The sequence below is a fragment of the Moschus berezovskii genome, chromosome 8 (genome assembly GCF_049115385.1).
Source record: "Moschus berezovskii isolate FMDL1 chromosome 8, NW_MosBer_1.0, whole genome shotgun sequence".
In the NCBI taxonomy this organism is placed as follows: Eukaryota; Metazoa; Chordata; class Mammalia; order Artiodactyla; family Moschidae; genus Moschus; species Moschus berezovskii.
In genome coordinates, this window is record NC_142467.1 from 61,872,970 (window position 1) to 61,893,386 (window position 20,417).

Consider the following 20,417-nt stretch of genomic DNA (forward strand, 5'->3'; position numbering starts at 1 on the left):
GCTACTTAATCTGAATATCTAAAGGTCAACGTATATCATAATAGTAATTACCAAATGAGAATTACAAGAAAAATAAACATCAGCACTCGTTTTCTATGTATAGAGTGTAAAACTGTCACTTGATAGTAACAGTACTGTTACACCACACACAAAAAAATAAAAACAAAGCACTGACTTCTGTCTTCAAGGTTTCAGGAAAGTCATTTATAATCAGTTTCAACTGTCCTCACCTTATACATTTCTAAGTTTATAAATGATTCAGTCTCAAATTTATTCTGCTAATTCCAAATTAGAGACTTTATTACCTCAAAGACCTTCGGGTATTCTGTAAGAGATGACAGCAATCTGTCCCAACAAAGCCACTCTCTAAGATACAATTACCTCCAAAAGAACAAATCCTTCCTCTGTCTCCCCTTTACTCCCCCAATTCCACTCAAATCGAGATTTACCACTGATGAATAAAGTCAGGTCACAAGTAAGCTATAGGTACAAGGTCTAACATCAACAGTTGCAGGACAGGATCTACTGGCCTTCCATAGACTTTCCACTTGATACAATTCATCCTTACACCAATAAATGTCTGTACAAATATTTTGCCTTTATTTTTCTTTATAGGGACTATGTTCTTATTGATTTCAATTTAAATGCCAAGTTTTTTTTCCCTGTAAAAAAAGCCTACCCTTTTCCAATAAGTATACATTTCTTCTTTCTCTTCCAAAAAACCATCTGTTTCAAAACTAAATATACGATTCCTTCTGTTTATTATTAACCTACATTATAGCTGATCGTTTTTCTTACCAGACTAAGTTACTGCAGTTATTTCTCTGGTCAACACTGAATACACAATGCCTTCTTCACAATGACCAATAGGAAGGAGGAAGGAATGGTCACAGGATTTTTTAACAGTCACAGAACTTCAACAGACCTATAAGCATTTAGTCCAACCCCCTCATTTTATGAATGACATTTCACTGTACCCTGAAGAGGTTACGTGACCTCTAGCAGATACTACTCAACCTAGGGCAAAATGTAACCCTTATCGCTTTGAATGAGGCCAGTAGCTAATATTGTCAAATGCGAAGGGGAAAAACAACAGTGCCAGTTAATTGTAAGATATATCTTAAGACTTTGCTGTAAGTTCATTTAATGTTTAAGGTTCCAGGGTAAAAATTCAGTTCTAACATCATAGACTTTTGGCTTAACACTGTCTTTACCCAAGCCAAAGTAAAGAGGTAAGACAAAGGAAAGAAAAACCAAGAAAATCTGTTAAAATGCATTCTATTATATTCATTCTATACTTCAAAGCATTCCTACTTATGAAAGGATGCTTGTCACCTGGAAGGTAATTTTCTCTTAACGCTAATTATTTAAAAAAAAAATTAATGATTCAAAAAAAAAAAAAAAAAGAAATCTTGAACTGCTGCCATCTACTGGAAGCCATGAGGCATTGTGGGTAGAAATTTAAAACCACAAAATACATCCCAAAAAATTACGATTAGACTTGACACATAGGATAGCGTATGCACAGAATGTATGCACAGAATACATACACAGAACATATCTGGGGCATCATTTATAAAAAGTGATTATATGGCATTATGCTACAAAGTATTTTAATCCTAAATTTGCTCCCACTTGATTAAATTGTCTTTATTACAATTTAGTTATTGAAAAGTGTGTCTAGTCAAGTAAGATTAAGATGACAGCACTTTTGCTGTAGTCATTTATGATGTGTCTGTAACTCTCACTAGATGTGAGTACCTGGAGCACACAGCCTAAGTGCACTCTGCCTCTGTATCTTCCATAGGTTCACATCTCCCAGAAGGTTAAAATCTTGGTTGAAATGAATTGAATTCATATCTAAAGAATGATCTCTTAGGAAACACAGGTTGCACTAAAAAAATTCAGAAGTTTAACTAAAACTAAAAAAGAAAAGAGAAGGGAAGGTGAAGAGGGACGGGAGGGGAAGGGGAAAAGATAAATGCTTTAGGCCAAGATCAAATTGACTGATGGTTCATAAAATTTCTTTCAACTTACACTACAAATTTAAGTCGAAATTGAGCTTTCATGAGAAACCTTGATCACATTTCCCCAGAAATCTGTTAACTTTGAGGGATCGTCAAGAGCTTGAAGTCTCCTCCCAAGTACAACTTACATCAAAGTTATTGAGGGCATATGCCAGTTCTCCTCCTCCTCCACCCGGGTGCTGAGAGGCATCATCTGATGCAGTGGCCTGGGCTGCATTAGAAATTCCTGTGACTGCCTGCTGCAGCTGCTTGTATATCAGGTCTCTGTTGGCCTTATAGGCTGCAACATCAGGGTGCTGTAGGCATGCCTGGGATGCAGTATAGAGGATTGGAACGTTTTTCTGCAGGATTCCTCTGGCTGCAGCCATCTGATCACGATGGCCCACATCTTTCAGTTCCTACAAAAGTAAAACAAGAATATGGGTTCTACTCATAAAAATTTGTCAGTGAATTCTAAAAAGTTAGAATTTCTGCTAATTAGATGTTATTTTCATTAACAGTTTGGCTTGAAAGTTCATCACAAAGGACACAGTATGGCTTAATAGCTGAGAGTTCAAACTTTCCCAAAACACAAAGATCTGAATTTGAATCTCCAGCTCTAGTTTTTACTATTATGATCCTATTTAAACTCTCCATACTCAGTTTCTCCTTCTGTAAAACAGGAGCAATATTTTGAACTCTTACAAATGCCTTGAGGATTAAATGGAACAATGCATGTAAGGCATCTGCTGCTGCTGCTAAGTCACTTCAGTCGTGTCCGACTCTGTGTGACCCCATAGACGGAAGTCCACCAGGCTCCCCCGTCCCTGCAATTCTCCGGGCAAGAACACTGGAGTGGGCTGCCATTTCCTTCTCCAATGTGTGAAAGTGAAAAGTGAAAGTGAAGTCGCTCAGTCGTGTCTGACCCTTAGCAACACCACGGACTGCAGCCTACCAGGCTCCTCCATCCATGGGATTTTCTAGGCAAGAGTACTGGAGTGGCTTGCCATTGCCTTCTCCGATGTAAGGCATCTAAAATAGCACTAATAAAAAACAAAACCATGAAAACTAGCATCTTGATTAGAACATTAAGATGGATATACCTATTTCAACTAAAATACAAAAAATAAGAGACATTTAAACAGAGCAAAATTTATTAAGAGGACTTCTTTTTTATTAAGTCATAAAAGTTCACTGAGAAAGTTTTGTGAAATTTGGGATGAGATACCACAGATATCTCAAAACCACAAACTACTCGAACCAGCCAGGTGAGGATATGGAAGGCTTTTCTCCCAAGTACAGAACATCTCGTTTCCCCTTTCCCATCCCAAAGACCACCTCAGGACCCAGATTATTATGGCATAAAGCTGAAGTCCATGGACTCCATGACTTTAACCCAAAAGGTTTGTATTAATATTTCACTATAATACTCTACAGACATGCAATCTTAGGTGAACTGTCCTTTCTCACTTTCCTCTATCCCATAATTACAATCCACAGTTAAAATGATTTGAAGTTCCTAATCCTGGGTGTTCACTGGAAGGACTGATGCTAAAGCTGAAACTCCAATACTATGGCCACCTCATGCGACAAGCTGACTCACTGGAAAAGAGTCTGATGCTAGGAGGGATTGGGGGTGGGAGGAGACAGGGAGGACAGAGAATGAGATGGCTGGATGGCATCACCGACTCGATGGACATGAGTTTGAGTGAACTCCGGGAGTTGGTGATAGACAGGGAGGCCTGGCGTGCTGTGATTCATGGGGTCGCAAAGAGTCGGACACGACTGAGCGACTGAACTGAACTGAACATGGTTTCAACTACCAGCATCTGCTTGGTAAACTGGGTGAATATGCTAAGTGATACCAACAATAAAAAAGATGGGAAGGGAATACTTCTGGTATTCCTATGTTATTGCAATTACTCAGAGAAAACTAAGTCTTCAGTAAATGTGGATTTGCCACCACAGAAGAAAATATAAGTGATTACCATAACTGACCACCAACTGTTTCAAGTTTATTTTATGTGTGATCCTAGAATTTCAACATTAATGTCATCAACTGAGTCCCAGAGTATAATTTAAATGTTTTTAAATAAGTACAACACATGCAAACAGTAAGAGAAAACTGCCTTAGAAAGGCCAAAGTCAGTTACTCAATTTAAAGTCTGACTTAACTGTTTACGGGTCATCTTTCTAAATGAGTTACTAATTAAGCATTAGACACACCAAAATGGCTTTTTTCTGAAACTTCATCTCACTGTGTTTTAGGTTTGCACCTTTATTAAAACTTTGTACAGTATGACAGCTTACTTTCCTGCTAGGATTCTTTTCTCATTTGGAATTTGAAAATTTGCAAATAATGGCTCATAGCACTTCAAATGCCCTGTAGCACAGTACATTAGGCTAAATATTCAGAAACAGGACCCCGTGGATTTTGATTATCAGTGATCATTTCAAGACTCAAGCTATGACAGGGGGTTGAGGCTCACCATTATGCTTAAACAGCTGGTGCACATGTTCTGTGTGGCATTTCCTAAATGTCTTCCCTCACCACAACCTCAGGGACTCTTACGCTTTCTAAGAAGGCATTTGCCTTTATAATATCCTCTATTTTATAAAAACACTTTGCAATCAACTTTGACATACTTCCTAAGTATCCACAGCCTAAATCAGCATAGTCTTTTACAAAGGTTAGCAAAGACACTTGTGGCCACCCAAGTTATAATAGGTGCCACAATTCCTGTTCAACACATAATTTTCCTAGAGCCACTTCCCAGCCTGGTATGATAAACTCCTACCTTCCCAAACACTACATGAGGTTCACTACTCATGGACTTAGAGGATGATCATTTTAAGACTCAAGCTACAACAAAGGACTAGGGCTAACCATTATATGAAAGCAGTTGGTGCACATGTGCTGTGTGGCATTTTCTAAAGATCTTGCCCTCACCACAATATATCTTTGACAGACTTCTTTTTACAAGTAAGGAGGATGCATTTTAATCTATGATGAAAATGACAGCTATCATCATTTGTCCTAACTGCTAAAGTGTTCTAGCTTCTCTCTTTTTATAAGTGCTTCTACCATAGCATAAAGAACTAGATTTTAAGCAAAGATAGGAAAACAGACACTATCACAAGGCAGCACTCTTTACTATAATAAGAAAAATGATCAATCATAAGAATTCTTTTCAAAATATACAGTGCTAGGACTTCCCTGGTAGACCAGCGGCTGAGACTCCATGCTCCCAATTCAGCTCTGATCCCTGGTCAGGGAACTAGATCCCACATGCTGCAACTAAAATCCAATGCAGCCAAAAATAGGAAACTGGTAAGTAACCCAGATTAATGGGGGGAAATAAGCTATTAAGCAATATAATAGATTACATACAAAATTAGAGTTCCTTGGTCTACTTTAGGCTTCATAATTCCCCAGTGTGACCAAACAAACTCAGGAACAAACAAAACAAAGAAGAAATGACTCCCTCCAACATAATTTGAACTAACCATCACATAAGTAACCAAGAAACAGAAGCTAAGTTCTAAGCAATCCAGACCACTTTCTAACCAAGATCTGGAAATTCAAATGACAATTTCCTCTCATGTTCCTCTTAACAATATAAAATTGCAGCCATAGTTACTTTTGTTCAGGTGCCTTCTCTTGGATTCAAATGACTATACTTAAAAAAATGGTCCATGGTCAAACCTATCCAGTCTACATGATTTACATATAAAACGGACAGTGGCAATATTATCCATTACCAATTTGTTCACGCTTTCAGAAAAATAATCATGAAAATCAGAGTTGACAGACTAGGTAAGAAGCACTATGCTTTTAACAAACCTATCTCAACAAGCTCATTTACCTGGGTGGGTGGAATGTAAACATCAAAGTAGTCCATCTTTAGCATATTGGGGAGGCAGAGCTGACAATGTAAAGCAGAAGTAATCCTCCTCAGAAAAACCAGCGTCAGTGCTATGGCAGATCCTTACCCCTACCATCTATTCCACTCTGACAGTCAAAAAAGAGTCTGCAGCCAGTCTAATGGAAATTCAAAACTTCTATTCAGCAAATAATATTCTAGCCCAAGAAAGTAACAGATCATGGCCACACACAGAATCCCATTCCAGATGGATCTGCAGTACAGCAAAATGGGGTTTTTCTCTCATTTGTTAAACAAGTATTTATTGAACACTATTGTATCTCGGAGAAGGCAATGGCAAGCCACTCCAGTACTCTTGCCTGGAAAATCCCATGGACGGAGGAGCCTGGTAGGCTGCAGTCCATGGGGTCGCTACGGGTCAGACATGACTGAGTGACTTCACTTTCCCTTTTCACTTTCACACATTGGAGAGGGGAATGGCAACCCACTCCAGTATTCCTGCCTGGAGAATCCCAGGGACCGGGGAGCCTGATGGGCTGCCGTCTATGGGGTCACACAGAGTCGGACACGACTGAAGTGACTTAGCAGTAGCAGCTTAGCATTGTATATAGGCAGTGTTTTAGGCACTAGGGATTACAGTAGCAGATTGAGCAATACGCCTGTCTTCTGGAGCCATACAGCCTAGGTTCAAAACTGGCTCTACCACTTCTAGATGAATATCTGTGCCAAATTAACCTCTCTACAGTTCCTCCATGTATAAAATTAATATCTGATCAATTATAGGATCTACCTTATACTACTTTTGTGAGGATGAGACAAATTTGTCCTTACAAAGTGCTTACAACAGTGTTTAGTGCATAGTAAACACCTTTATGACCAACCTAGATAGCATATTAAAAAGCAGAGACATTACTTTGCCAACAAAGGTCCATCTAGTCAAGGATATGGTTTTTCCAGTGGTCATGTATGGATGTGAGAGTTGGACTGTGAAGAAAGCTGACTGCCAAAGAATTGATGCTTTTGAACTGTGGTGCTGGAGAAGACTCTTGAGAGTCCCTTGGACTGCAAGGAGATCCAACCAGTCCATTCTAAAGGAGATCAATCCTGGGTGTTCATTGGAAGGACTGATGCTAAAGCTGAAACTCCAATACCTTGGCCACCTCATGCGACGAGTTGACTCACTGGAAAAGACTCTGATGCTGGGAGGGATTGGGGGCAGAAGGAGACGGGGACGACAGAAAATAAGATGGCTGGATGGCATCACCGACTCGATGGACATGAGTTTGAGTGAACTCCGGGAGTTGGTGATAGACAGGGAGGCCTGGCGTGCTGTGATTCATGGGTTGCAAAGAGTTGGACACAACTGAGCAACTGAACTGAACTGAAACACCTTTTTAAAGTTATTCACTATTATTTTCAACAATATCCTCACCCCTACACCATGCTCCAGAAAAACTTAAAGACAAATCGGTTAAGTTCCAGAGCTCCTATACACCTTACAAGGTTCAGCATTTCCTCACTGGGTGGCTGCTGCTTAAATGGTACAGGGGAGCTAAAGCAGCCAAGTATGCACATCATATCCAAATACTGCTTGTGAGCAAATCCCTTTTCTGGACTAGGGTTGCCTGCAAAGATAAAAGGCTTGATGAGGAGGTGAACTATTACTTACCACACCTGGAGAGAGAAGGAAAGATCAAAGGTGAAAACAGTCTGGGATACTAAGCATACAGCAGTAGAGGAATTCTGCCAGAAAACACAAACTGTGGAAAACTGTGACCAGCAACTGAAGGAGGCCAGTGGGAAGTACCTAAAAGGGAGAGTGAAGATTCCACCAGGCTGGCCCATTAGGATAAAATGAATTGAAATTTAATTCCCAAGAAAAGCATTAGTTTCAAGAAATACACACCAAGCCCCAGGTCCTATAAAAGGTCACACTATGATCGGGGGGCACACAGGCGCCCATAGCCAGCCTATTCAACAAATTCTACTGTAGGAGGCTAAAGGTTAAAGAATCAGGCCCAAGGAAAACTGTTAAGTGACCATGACAAACTACAAACCCAAGACAAACTTTAGAACCTATCACTCAAGATACCAGCAGAAAACAGATCTAAGATCAAACTAGGTAATTCAAAGATGTTTAGAGACTATGCTACACAAGTTATGGGGGTAAAGTACAGAAAAACCATAGGCTATTAGGGCACTTGGGCCCAAAGAGATGAAATGAGACAGCAGTTACCAGAATCTAGGGAATGAGGCAGAGGGATAACACAACCCAAGCCACCCAGGACAACCGGGAGGTAGGGATAAACCCCAGTTTACTGTCCTCTGATCTCCTAATGGTGCTCCCACTAGCCAACCCAACCAGAAGCCCGAGGGCAAAGAAGCCCCTGGATGAAGTCCTGTAGATAGGTTAGGCTCCTGGGGCAGACAGCAGGGTGATCAAGGGCAGAAAACAGATATGGAGGGGCTTATAGAAGATCTTCTGGCATATTAACGAATAACTTCAAGATTTTTATGACATCTTAGTTGGGAAGCGTTTTTGTTTTTGTTTTTGTTTTTTTAAATATATCAGGGGATTATAATTAAGGGACTCTTCATGGACTCAAAGCACACAGAATTAAAACTCAGGTAGCATTACTCTCCAGAACGTTTCTCCAGTAGCATACAAAATTCTGGACTATGACTGTGTTTATCTCAATAACATCATCAATTTACTTATTCCACCATTTTGAAAGATATGCAATAGTGTCAGTCTAAATGTTCTCACTTTCCTCAAATAATAGTAAGTCTTCATAAATAAGATCAGACTAGGTTTTAAGAGAGTTGGACAATTCATCAAACTTTATTTTTTAAATATAACATTTATTTCACATATTCAAAAGAGAACTTATATCAAGAACATCCAATAAAATCAATTGTGAACATAATTTTGGCAGCTTGCCATATTTATAGAATAACCATACTATCACACAAGTTCTGATTAGCATTAAACAGCTCCAGCAAAAAGAAAAAACTGTGATTTATGTGACAGAGACATAAGCTAATTCAAGGACAAATGATAAAAGTGCACTGAGCCTACATTAACTAAATTACTCACGCAATACAACAAATCTAGCTATATTATCATGTATAATATTAAGTACTGGAAACATAAAATCAGGATCCCGTATGTGCAGATTCAGTCTGATCACATCTTATAGCTTGAAATATGAGCAATAACTGCTGCTGCTGCTAAGTCACTTCAGTCGTGTCCGACTCTGTGTGACCCCATAGATGGAAGCCCACCAGGCTCCCCCGTCCCTGGGATTCTCCAGGCAAGAATCCTGGAGTGGGTTGCCATTTCCCTCTCCAATGTGTGAAAGTGAAGTCGCTCAGCCGTGTCCGCCCCTTAGCGACCCCACGGACTGCAGCCTACCAGGCTCCTCCATCCATGGGATTTTCTAGGCAAGAGTACTAGAGTGGCTTGCCATTCCCTTCTCCGTGAGCAGTAACTACTATTCATCAACTGCCCACTGCTGAGAGCCTACTAAGAATCTGGTGCTATATTAAATACTTCACATACATTACTTAATTCAATCTTCTCAATTTTTATTCTAATGTAAACGTAACCAAATCAAAGTCTAAGTCTCCAAAGCTGAAGCTGTAATATACTGGACATTTACTGTACTGACCCCACGTTCCTCATGCCTGTCAGAGCGCTCTTGGTGAATGTTCCTGTTCACAGGAAGGTCTACCCTGTCACAGCAGAAGGGAGATCTTCATTACCCTGAGTCAGATATAGTTAACTGCTTTCCTCTTTCCAATGATTAATAAGGAACGGGCACATAATACAATCCATTATTTAGGGCAAATTGGTTAAAGGCTTCTAGATCATTTGCTTATTAAGAGAGACATATGGAAGAAACAACCTTTTCTTTCCTCACTGGACATACTGACTGTGTGCAAATGCCATGCCTACAGCTTCTTCAGTGAGGCACACTGAAGATATAGCAGTGCTGGAAAATGTAAAGACATGGAAACCTTGATGATACTTGGTAAAACCTTTAAATTTAACAACCCTGAAGTCAGTTAACCTATCCTGGGGCTTCTAATCAGTGAGAAAATAAACCCCCCAATGTTCATGCAATTTAGGAGCTAGGTTTTCTGTAAACTGCAGTGCAAAATTATCCTAACCAATATAGGTATCAGCTAACAATAATAAGAATTCATCTTTTCAGGACTTTTTAAAAATAAGAATAGCACAAGCTTAATCAGGGCTATGCAAGTTATTAGAGCCATATAGTGACACACGCATCCCCCCGAGAGAACACACATCTAACACACAGCATCCAATAGAAAGGGCACAGGAAGACTTCAAGTATCCCAAGAGCAAATCACCAAAGGGTGAGCAAAAGCTGGAAAAATAAGAACACTGATCCACATGTCACACAACATAAATTCCTAATACTATAAAATCTACTAATAACAAATGATAAGAAATACTTAAAAGTTACAAAATATGGAGGGCAAGGTACTTTCTGATATAGGATTCCAATATGTTCTTGACTGGATTTTTAGAAGTCTGAATTAAATTTCACCATCAACTCAAGTTCATCCTTGAACACAGAGAAGAAAGGCATCTCACTTCTCTGAATGCTATCGCAAACTAAGGTACCTAAAATACAATTTTCACAGGAATCAAAATAGGAGCATAATATGGATACAACCTAATTCTAACTTTAGTAACAATACTGAAGGACACATCATAAACTAAATGTCTTAATGGAACTATATTAGAAGAGGGAGATATTGGTACCTTTTGAAGACAGGTTAAATGGATTTTTCCCACTAGGTAATAATATAAACAACTTAAATATATCCCCAAATCATGACCATACCTGTTGTCTTTTGGCTGCCATAATGTTCAGTTTATCCACTTCAGGTTTCAGGGCTTTATACTGTATTCCCAAGTCCTGTTCAGTGCCAGCATTCCTCAGTTTCAAGATACCATCTTCTACCTATAAAACACACCCCCACAAAAGAAAAATACAAATCTGTACATAAAGAAGATCTAGAACTTTTTATTCCTTTCAACAGCTACTCAGATAGTAATCCAAACTTCCTCTTAAATTTACATTTGGGCAGGTACCACGTGGGAGTTTTACAGAAGGTAGGAAAGAACAGTATTATTTTGGCTTTCATGTAAAAGGATATAATTTAACATATCTTGATTTCTCAACTCTGGAAATCTGCTGGTACAAAGAAATGCTTAATCACTACCACAAAAAGGGACGAAGTCAAAAACAATACCTTTTCTGCAAGGCAAGATAGGCCCACAGCACAGCCAGTATGATGTCGATGTGGAATAGAGGAGCAAGGGAAAATTAAAAACATTCCTGGTCCACTTAGGTAAACCAAGTTCATAACCAAACCAAATCCAAAGGAATGCTGAACTAGGTACGGCCAGCAGCAACCTCACTGTGATAGAACAAATTACAGACATCGGCCTGTACTTACAAGTTTCAGCTGAACAAGTAATTTGTAGACATCTGCCATGTCAGCCAAAATAAGCAGCCGGGTAACAGCAGAGAGCAAAGCCCGAGCTGCCCGAACCATGTTGCCACGCTTCACGGAAGAGCAGGGATCATCTGCAAACTCTCCTGCAGCACTCTTCATCAAATCACCTATTTTACAGAATGGAAAATAAACTCAGCGGGAATGAACCAAATAACTGGTCTACATTTAAAAAAATGATAATTCAAACTTTGTATAATCATACACAGAATTTAAGGATTTTCATTTCTGCTATTTCCCTCTTGCATTTGTCTTCTAGCTGTCACTAAGACAAGCAACCGCATATATTCCTGGTAAAAGCACAGTATCTGCAAAGTGATTTAGCACTACATATCAAAAGCAAAATACTTCTTTCCATTGATCTAGTAATACTCCTTTCCAAAAAGAACCATTACACGTATCCTAAGAGGGAAAAAACCTCAAGATTTGAATGGGAGGAAAAAAATGGATCTAAGACAATCTACCCCCACATCCAAAGAATGATACAGAAACACAGTGACCATTATGAAGGACCACCACACTTCATTAAGCATTTCAACTATCTAATGCATAGAGCTCAAACAGAGACTCACTGTGATATGAAAAGACAAGAGTTCGTCACGGACTCATTCATTTTCCTCATAGCAAAACACTTCCAACAGTTCAAATGCCCAAGCAAGCATCTAGTTAAATAAATTATGGTAAAGCCTACTATTGACTATTATGCAAATATTAACATATATACGAAAAATGCTAAAGTTTATGAAATCTTACACAGAAAAAAGATGAAATGATAAATGTATGTAATCTGCACTTTAAAAAAAGGCAAAAGATTGAAGTAAAAACACAAATAACAATTATACAAGATACAATCTAATTCTACATTATTCTATACTTATAAAAACATTTTCTAGAACAGACATCACATTTATGACTTTAAAAATTAACCTAAAAATATATACATTTTACCACAGTTATGAAGAATATCCAGCTTATACAATCTCAACAATGCTAAGAAGTTCTAACATTTCCTAGAAACTTGTAAAGTAACTTATACCTTTTTGTTATGTGTCTCTAATAATAATCACTTAAGGTGCTTATTGTTTTCTCTTTTCTTATAGTTGGAAGTAACTGGAGAGCCAGGGCCTGTTCCTCTCTAGGGTGACTATCTTTGGACTCCTGGAAAAGCAATTACTCCCTCCCTCAACTAAATGTGTCCACTTCAGATTAAAGCCTAAAGGCTATTCACTCTCTTATCTCTTCCACAAATGTAAAAAAGCGCACTCTCATGAAGCCACGTTAATTTTGAAGAGACCTACAAAACTTCTCTTAACTATCAAAATTTTAGTTGCAGAATATGAGCTATAGCGGGGGAGTTAAATTCACCCTCAGTTGCTCAGTCATGTCTGACTCTCTGCAACCTCATCGACTGCAGTACGCCAGGTTTCCCTGTCCATCACTAACTCCCAGAGGTTGCTCAAACTCATGTCCATCAAGTCAGTGATGCTATCCAACCATCTCATCCTCTTTTGTCCCCTTCTCCTCCTGCCTTCAATCTTTCCTAGCACCAGGGTCTTTTCCAATGAGTCAGTTCTTCAAGTCAGGTGGCCAAAGTATTGGAGCTTCAAGCTTCAGCAACAGTCCTTCCGATGTATATTCAGAACTGATTACCTTTAGGATTTACTGGTTTGATCTCCTTGCTGCCCTAGGGACTCACAAGGGTCTTCTCCAACACCACAATTCAAAAGCATCAATTCTTAGGCACTCAGCTTTCTTTATGGTCCAACTCTCACATCTATACATGACTACTGGAAAAACCGTAGCTTTGATAATATGGACCTTTGTCTGCAAAATATATGTCTATGCTTTTTAATAAGCTGTCTAGGTAGGTCATAGTTTTTCTTCCAAGGAGCAAGTGTCTTTTAATTTCATGGCTTCACTCATCATCTGCGGGGAAATCAATTTGATTTTGGTTTTGACCATCTGGTGATAACCATGTGTAGAGTCTTCTCTTGTGTTGTTGGAAGAGGGTGTTTGCTATGACCAGTGCCTTTTCTTGGCAAAATTCTGTTAGCCTTTGCCCTGCTTCATTTTTCACTCCAAGACAAAACCTGCCTGTTACTCCAAGTTATCTCTTGACTTCCTACTTTTGCATTCCAGTTCCCTATGATGAAAAGGACATCATTTTTTGGTGTTAGTTCCAGAAGGTCTTGTAGGTCTTCATAGAACCTTTCAACTTCAGCTTCTTCAACAACTGCAGTTGAGGCATAGACTTGGATTACTGTGATACTGAATGGTTTGCCTTGGAAACAAACAGAGATCACTCAGTCGTTTTTGAGATTTTGAACCCAAGCACTGCGTTTCAGACTCTTGTTTTCTATGAGGGTACTCCATTTCTTCAAAGGGATGCCTGACCACAGTCATCTGAATTAAAATCACCCATTCCCATTCATTTTAGTTCACTGATTCCTAAAATGTCAATGTTCACTCTTGCCATCTCCTGTTTGATCATTTCCAATTTACCTTGATTCATGGACCTAGCATTCCAGGTTCCTATGTAATATTGTTCTTTACAGCATCGGACTTGACTTCCATCACCAGTCATATCCCCAACTGGATATTGTTTTCGCTTTGGCTCCGTCTCTTCATTCTTTCTGGAGTTATTTCTCCACTCTTCTCCAGTAGCTTATGGGGCACCTACCAACCTGGGGAGTTCATCTTTCAGTGTCCTATCTTTTTGTCTTTTCATGCTATTCATGGGGTTCTCAAGGCAAGAATACTGAAATGATTTGCCATTTCCTTCTCCAGTGGACTACGTTTTGTCAGAACTCTCCACTCTGACCCATCTGTCTTGGGTATCCCTACATGGCACAGCTCATAGTTTCATTGAGTTAGACAAGGCTGTGGTCCATGTGATCAGTTTGGTTAGTTTTGTGTGACTGTGGTTTTCATTCTGTCTGCCCTCTGATGGATACACAGAAGAGGTTTATGGAAGCTTCCTGATGAGAGAGACTGACTGTAGGGGAAACTGGGTCTTGTTCTAACGGGCGGGGCCATGCTTGGTAAATCTTTAATCCAATTTTCTGTTGATGAGTGAGTGGGGCTGTGCTCCCTCCCTGTTGTTTGGCCTGAGGCCAAACTATGGTAGGGGTAATGAAGGTAATGGCAACCTCCTTCAAAGTATGCACTGTTGTATTCATTGCCCCTGACCCTGCAGCAGGACACTGCAGACCCACGCCTCCACCGGAGACTCCTGGACACTCACAGGCAAGTCTGGCTCAGTCTTATAACATGGCGGGATAGAAGGACATGTGCTCATCTTCTCCTGGGAGAACTCCCAAATTGCAACTCACTGCTGAAAAACCATCGACCAGAGAATGTTGGATCCCACCAAAAAAAAAATACCCCACGTGCAAGGGCAAAGGAGAACCCCCAACAAAACAGCAAGAGGGGCAAAATCACGTTTAGAATCAAACCCCATACCCACCAGAGACGCTGGGAGGGTTCAAACACAACTCTGTGTACACCAGAACCCAGAGACCCCCCAGAGACTGATGGAGCCAGACCTGCCTTTGAGGTTTCAGTGCCTCCCCTGAGGAGGCACGCAGCAGCAGCGGCCTCGCTGCAGGGACAAGGGCTCTGGCTTCAGCAGACCTGGAGCACACAGCGTGTGGCATAAGCCCTCTTGGAGGAGGTTACCATTAGCCCCACCATTGAGCTGCTGAGCATACGACCCACAGACTGCAGAACAATTACACCAAAGAAATTCTCGTACTGTTAAGAAAGTTCTAGAACCCGCAACAGATTTCCCAACCTAGGGATTGGCAAAGGGGCTGCAAACCACCAGGGCATTTGACTTTGGAGGCCACCGAGATTTGATTACAGAACTTCCACAGGACTGGGGAAACAGACTCTTGGAGGGCAGAAACAAATTCACACTCAGATTCATATATTAATTAGGCTAAAAGAACCATACAGTATTAAGAGTAAAGACAAGCTCTGTGTATATCTCTATGTGTATTGTGAGAAATAACTCACAATGAAGAATTGATAGTTAAGAGTTTTCCTGGATCTAAGATACAGACACATGACAATTACGTGGATGTTTAACTAAAATGTTATTTTAGGGTACTTAAAATGAGTGCTCAATCATTCATTTATTTATTCAACAAATATTTGAGCACCTCAAAGACTATATTAGGTGCCAGTGATACAGCACTCAAGAAACAGCCCATGTCCTCCTTGAGCTCTATGGAGGAGGAAGACAGACAAGCAAACAATTAAAAGCTGATTAAGACAAGGCATCTGTACTCAAAGGGCCCACAAATCAGGGAATATTACAATGCAACCTAAATTAAAATAGCCCTGTGGACAAGGTGCTATGGGAATACGTTAGGAAAAGCTATTTACTCATGTACAAAGTTGTCTCTAAAGTCTTGCAAAAAAGATATCTGCCTTAATATTAAGCAACAGAGTTCCATCTATTTATTGAGAGCTTATTACACACTAAAATCCACTGCCAGGGATATATGAAGCTGAGCAAGACTTACTTTCAAACAGTTTATAAATCAGAAAAGAAGTGATCATACAGAAATTATGTGTCATTTTTAACTTACAAGCTTTAAGAAAGGCATAAAATAGCATAGGGCCAAAAAAGGAAGCACTAATGACCAGGCTGGGTTATAAGTGAAATGCCAGCAACAGTTTTATGAAAGACACAGTACTCTGAAATAGAGTCTACCATCAAAGGACAGGCAGAATAGAGTTAACAATAGAGTTAAGGGAGTTAGTACCTCAAGCAAAAGGAACAGCAACATACTAATACCTAACATTTATTAAATGCCCACTCCATGACACTATGCATATTTTATTTCATCCTATCCACCACCGAAAAGTAGGTGGTATTAGCCCATCTATACAGAAGAGACAACTAAAGTTTAGACAAGTTAACTAACTTAACTAAGTCACCTAATAGTAAATGACAGAGTCAGGATTTGTAATGCTTAAAGCTTATGGTCTTAGGACCACGTAACAGGCTGCATATACAATAAAAAGGTGTATATGAGGGCTGAGTTCTCAAGTCTAACTTGGAAATGAGGGATGTGTATAGAAGCAAGCATCAGATGATGGACGATGGAAGGCCATAGAGAGAGTACAAAGAAGAATCCTGAGTCAAAGAAGGAAATCAAAGTCAACCTAACATATAATAAACCTGGCCAGAGATACAGATCACAAAGCCACAATAAAAGCCCAGGAAAAGGGACTTCCCTGGTGGTCCAGATGGCTGAGATGCCAAGCTCCTAATGCAGGGGGCCTGGGTTTGATCCCTGGTCAGGGAACTAGATCCTGCATACTACAACTAAAGATCCTGCGTGCTGTAACTGAGACCTGGAGCAGCCAAATAAAAATAAATAAATTTGGGGAGGCAGGGAAAGAGCCCAGGAAAGAACAATAGTAAACTATAAAGGCTGGGGTAAAATGATATGATAACCCTTGATTATTAAGAGTGAGGGAGGGAATTCCCTGGCAATCCAGTGGTGAAAACTCTACATTTTCACTGCCAAAGATCTGGGTTCAATCCCTGACAGGGAAATAAAATTCCACAAGCTCACTGGCATGGCACTCCCACCAAAAAAAAAAAAAAAGCAGTGAAGGAAAAGCATGGAAGATAAAGAATTCAAGGTACACCTGTCCTGAGATGGAAAAGAGAGCCAGAGCATACTAAACATGTGCACATGAACCAGGGAAGATTTAAAAAAAAAAACAAACTGAAGTCCTTGAGACTGTGGATTTTTTTTTAATTTATTTTAATTGGAGGCTAATTACTATACATTATTGTACTGGTTTTGCCATACACTGACATGAATCTGCCCCAGGTGTACATATGTTCCCCATCTTGAATCCCCCTCCCACCTCCCTCCCCATCCCATCCCTCTGGTATGCATGATACAGGATGTTCGGGGCTGGTGTACTGGGATGAACCAGAGACTGGATTTAGGAGTAAGGGAAGGAAGACTCTGTGACAAGAGAAACAAGGAGACCCAAGATGACAAACTGTCAAAATCAAAAAGTATTTGCATACGAAAGTAGTCAACAAAGTCAAATATATACATGTAGATCATCAGAAGAGAATTGAGAATCCAGAAATATAATGAATTAATATTAAAAAGCAGAGACATTACTTTGCCAACAAAGGTCCATCTAGTCAAGGCTATGGTTTTTCCAGTGGTCATGTATGGATGTGAGAGTTGGACTGTGAAGAAAGCTGAGTGCCGAAGAATTGATGCTTTTGAACTGTGGTGCTGGAGAAGACTTTTGAGAGTCCCTTCAACTGCAAGGAGATCCAATGAGTCCATTCTAAAGGAGATCAGTCCTGGGTGTTCATTGGAAGAACTGATGCTAAAGCTGAACTCCAATACTTTGGCCACCTCATGCGAAAAGTTGACTCACTGGAAAAGACTCTGAGGATGGGAGGGATTGAGGGCAGGAGGAGAAGGGGATGACAGAGAATGAGATGGCTGGATGGCATCACCGACTCGATGGACATGGGTTTGAGGGATCTCTGGAAGTTGGTGATGGACAGGGAGGCCTGGTGTGCTGTGATTCATGGGGTCGCAGAGAGTCAGACACGACTGAGTGACTGAACTGAACTGAATTTTCAACAAGGCTGACAAGACCATTCAATAAAGGGAAAAATATATTTTTAACAAATAGTGCTGGGACAACTGAATATTCACATACAACAAAATGAAGCTTGACCCCCAACCTCATATCATAAACTTTCAAAATAGATCAAAACCAAATATAAGAGCTACATTTATAAAACACTTAGAAGAAAACATTGATATGTCTTCAAGATCTCCAATTAGGCAATAGTTTCTTAGATGTAACACATTAAGTATAAACAAGGAAGAAAAAAGAAACAAACTGAACATCATCAAAAGGTAAAATGTTTGTGCTTTTAAGGACAGGCTCAAGAAAGTAAAAAGACCCACAGAATGGGAGAAAATTTGGGGTACTGATAAGGATCAAAGTACCAATAAGACATAAAGTAGTCCTGGGTTTCCCTAGTGCTCAGTGGTAAAGAATCTGCCTGCCAGTGCAGGTGACACAGGTTCAATCCCTGATCTGGGAAGATCCCACAGGCCACAGAGCAACTAAGCCCATGAGCCACAACTATTGAGACTGTGCTCTAGAGCCCAGGAGACACAGCTACTAAATCCCACAGGCCTTAGATTCTATGCTCTTTAACAAAAGGCCAAAGCAATGAGAAGCCCTCGCACTGCAACTCTATAGAGAGTAGTCGCAGTTCACCACAACTACAGAAAAGCCCACAGAACAACAAAGACCCAGCACAGCCAAAAATCATTTTCAAAAAAGGAAAATGCATATCAAAAAAGGTACTCTTAAAATCAACAATAAAAATACAAAAAATCCTATTTAAAATATGCAAAGGGTGGTCCAGTAGTTAAGATTCTGAGTTTCCGAGTTTCCAATGCAAGAGGTATGGATTCAATGGTGGAAGAACTAAGATACCACATGCCGTGTGGTGTGGCCAAAAATAAATTAACTAATTAAAATAGGCAAAGGAATTATACCACATCTCTCCAAAGAAGATATGTAAATGGCTAATAAGCACATGAAAAGATGCTCAATCTCAATTGCTCTAACGGCAAAGCATGTCAAAATCATGAAATATCACTTCGTATCTACTAGGATTGTTGTTGTTGCTGTTTAGTTGCTAAGCTCTGTCCATCTTTAAAAAAGACAACAACAAACATTCGTGAGGATACAGGGAAACTTGAACTCTCATAGCCCACTGGTGGGAATATAAAATAGTACAGCCACTTTGGAAAACAGACTAGCAGTTCCTCAAAAGGTTAAATACAGAGTTACCATAGTTGTTCAGTCTCTAAGTCATGTCTGACTCTTTGCAACCCCACAGACTGCAGCACGCCAGCCTTCCCTGTCCTTCCCTCTCTCTCAGAGTTTACTCAAATTCATGTCCGCGGAGTCAGTGATGCTATCTATATGTTACCATGTGATCCATCAATTCTACTCTTAGGTATGTATCCAAGAGAACTGAAAACAAATGCCTACACTAATATATGAATGTTCACAGAAGCACTATTCTTAACAGTTGACATATGGAAACAATCCAAACACCCATCAACTAATAGATAAAGAAAATGTGGTGCATCTACACAATCAAATATTTAGCCATAAAAAGGAATAAAATACTGATACATGCTACAACATGGATGAACCCTCAAAGCATTATACAAAGTGAAAGAAGCCTGTCACAAAAAGCCATATATTGTAGTACTCCCCTTATATGAAATGTTCACAGTAGGTAAATCCATAGAGACAGAAAACATCACTGGTTGCCAGAGGCCGGGGTAGAAAGGAAGACTGAGGATTACTAACTTCTAATAGGTTTGAGGTTTCTTTTTAGGGTAATGAAAATGTTCTGGAATCATATAGTGGTGATGGCCTGGTATAACCTTGGAAATACGCTTAAAAACCACTGAATTTGTATCCTTTACAAAAGGGAATTTTGTGGTATGTGAATTATGACTCAATAAACAAAGACAAACAAGACTATCAAATGCAGTGACCTGAAAATGTACACACTGTGGAGTTAGAGGTTAGTTTAAGGTCTGACTTTGCCACTTATCAGCTATGTGACTAAACTCCATAGTCTGTTTCCTCCTTTGAAATATGTAGAGAATACCTTGCTGTGAGGGTCAACTAATAACACATATAAAAGGCCTACTCTATTACCTTGCACTGGGAGATTACAGGGTTGGTAGAAATTATTCAGTTCAGTTCAGTCGCTCAGTTGTGTCCGACTCTCCGCGACCCCATGAATCACAGCACTCCAGGCCTCCCTGTCAATCACCAACTCCCGGAGTACACTCAAACTCATGTCCACAGAGTCGGTGATGCCATCCAGCCATCTCATTCTCTGTCGTCCCCTTCTCCTCCTGCCCCC

At 39.9% G+C, this 20,417-nt stretch overlaps 1 protein-coding gene across 1 annotated transcript in view; it reads right to left on the reverse strand.

Annotated features, from left to right (window-relative positions):
• CTNNA1 (catenin alpha 1) overlaps positions 1-20,417 on the reverse strand; it is a 178,687-nt gene that overhangs the window by 106,541 nt on the left and 51,729 nt on the right. Inside the window, exons 4-6 of the mRNA XM_055431247.2 lie at positions 11,387-11,553; positions 10,768-10,887; positions 2,156-2,425 (exon numbers count right to left, since the gene is read on the reverse strand). Of these exons, the coding sequence (XP_055287222.1) occupies positions 2,156-2,425; positions 10,768-10,887; positions 11,387-11,553 (557 nt within the window). The remainder of the gene's footprint in view (positions 1-2,155; positions 2,426-10,767; positions 10,888-11,386; positions 11,554-20,417) is intronic.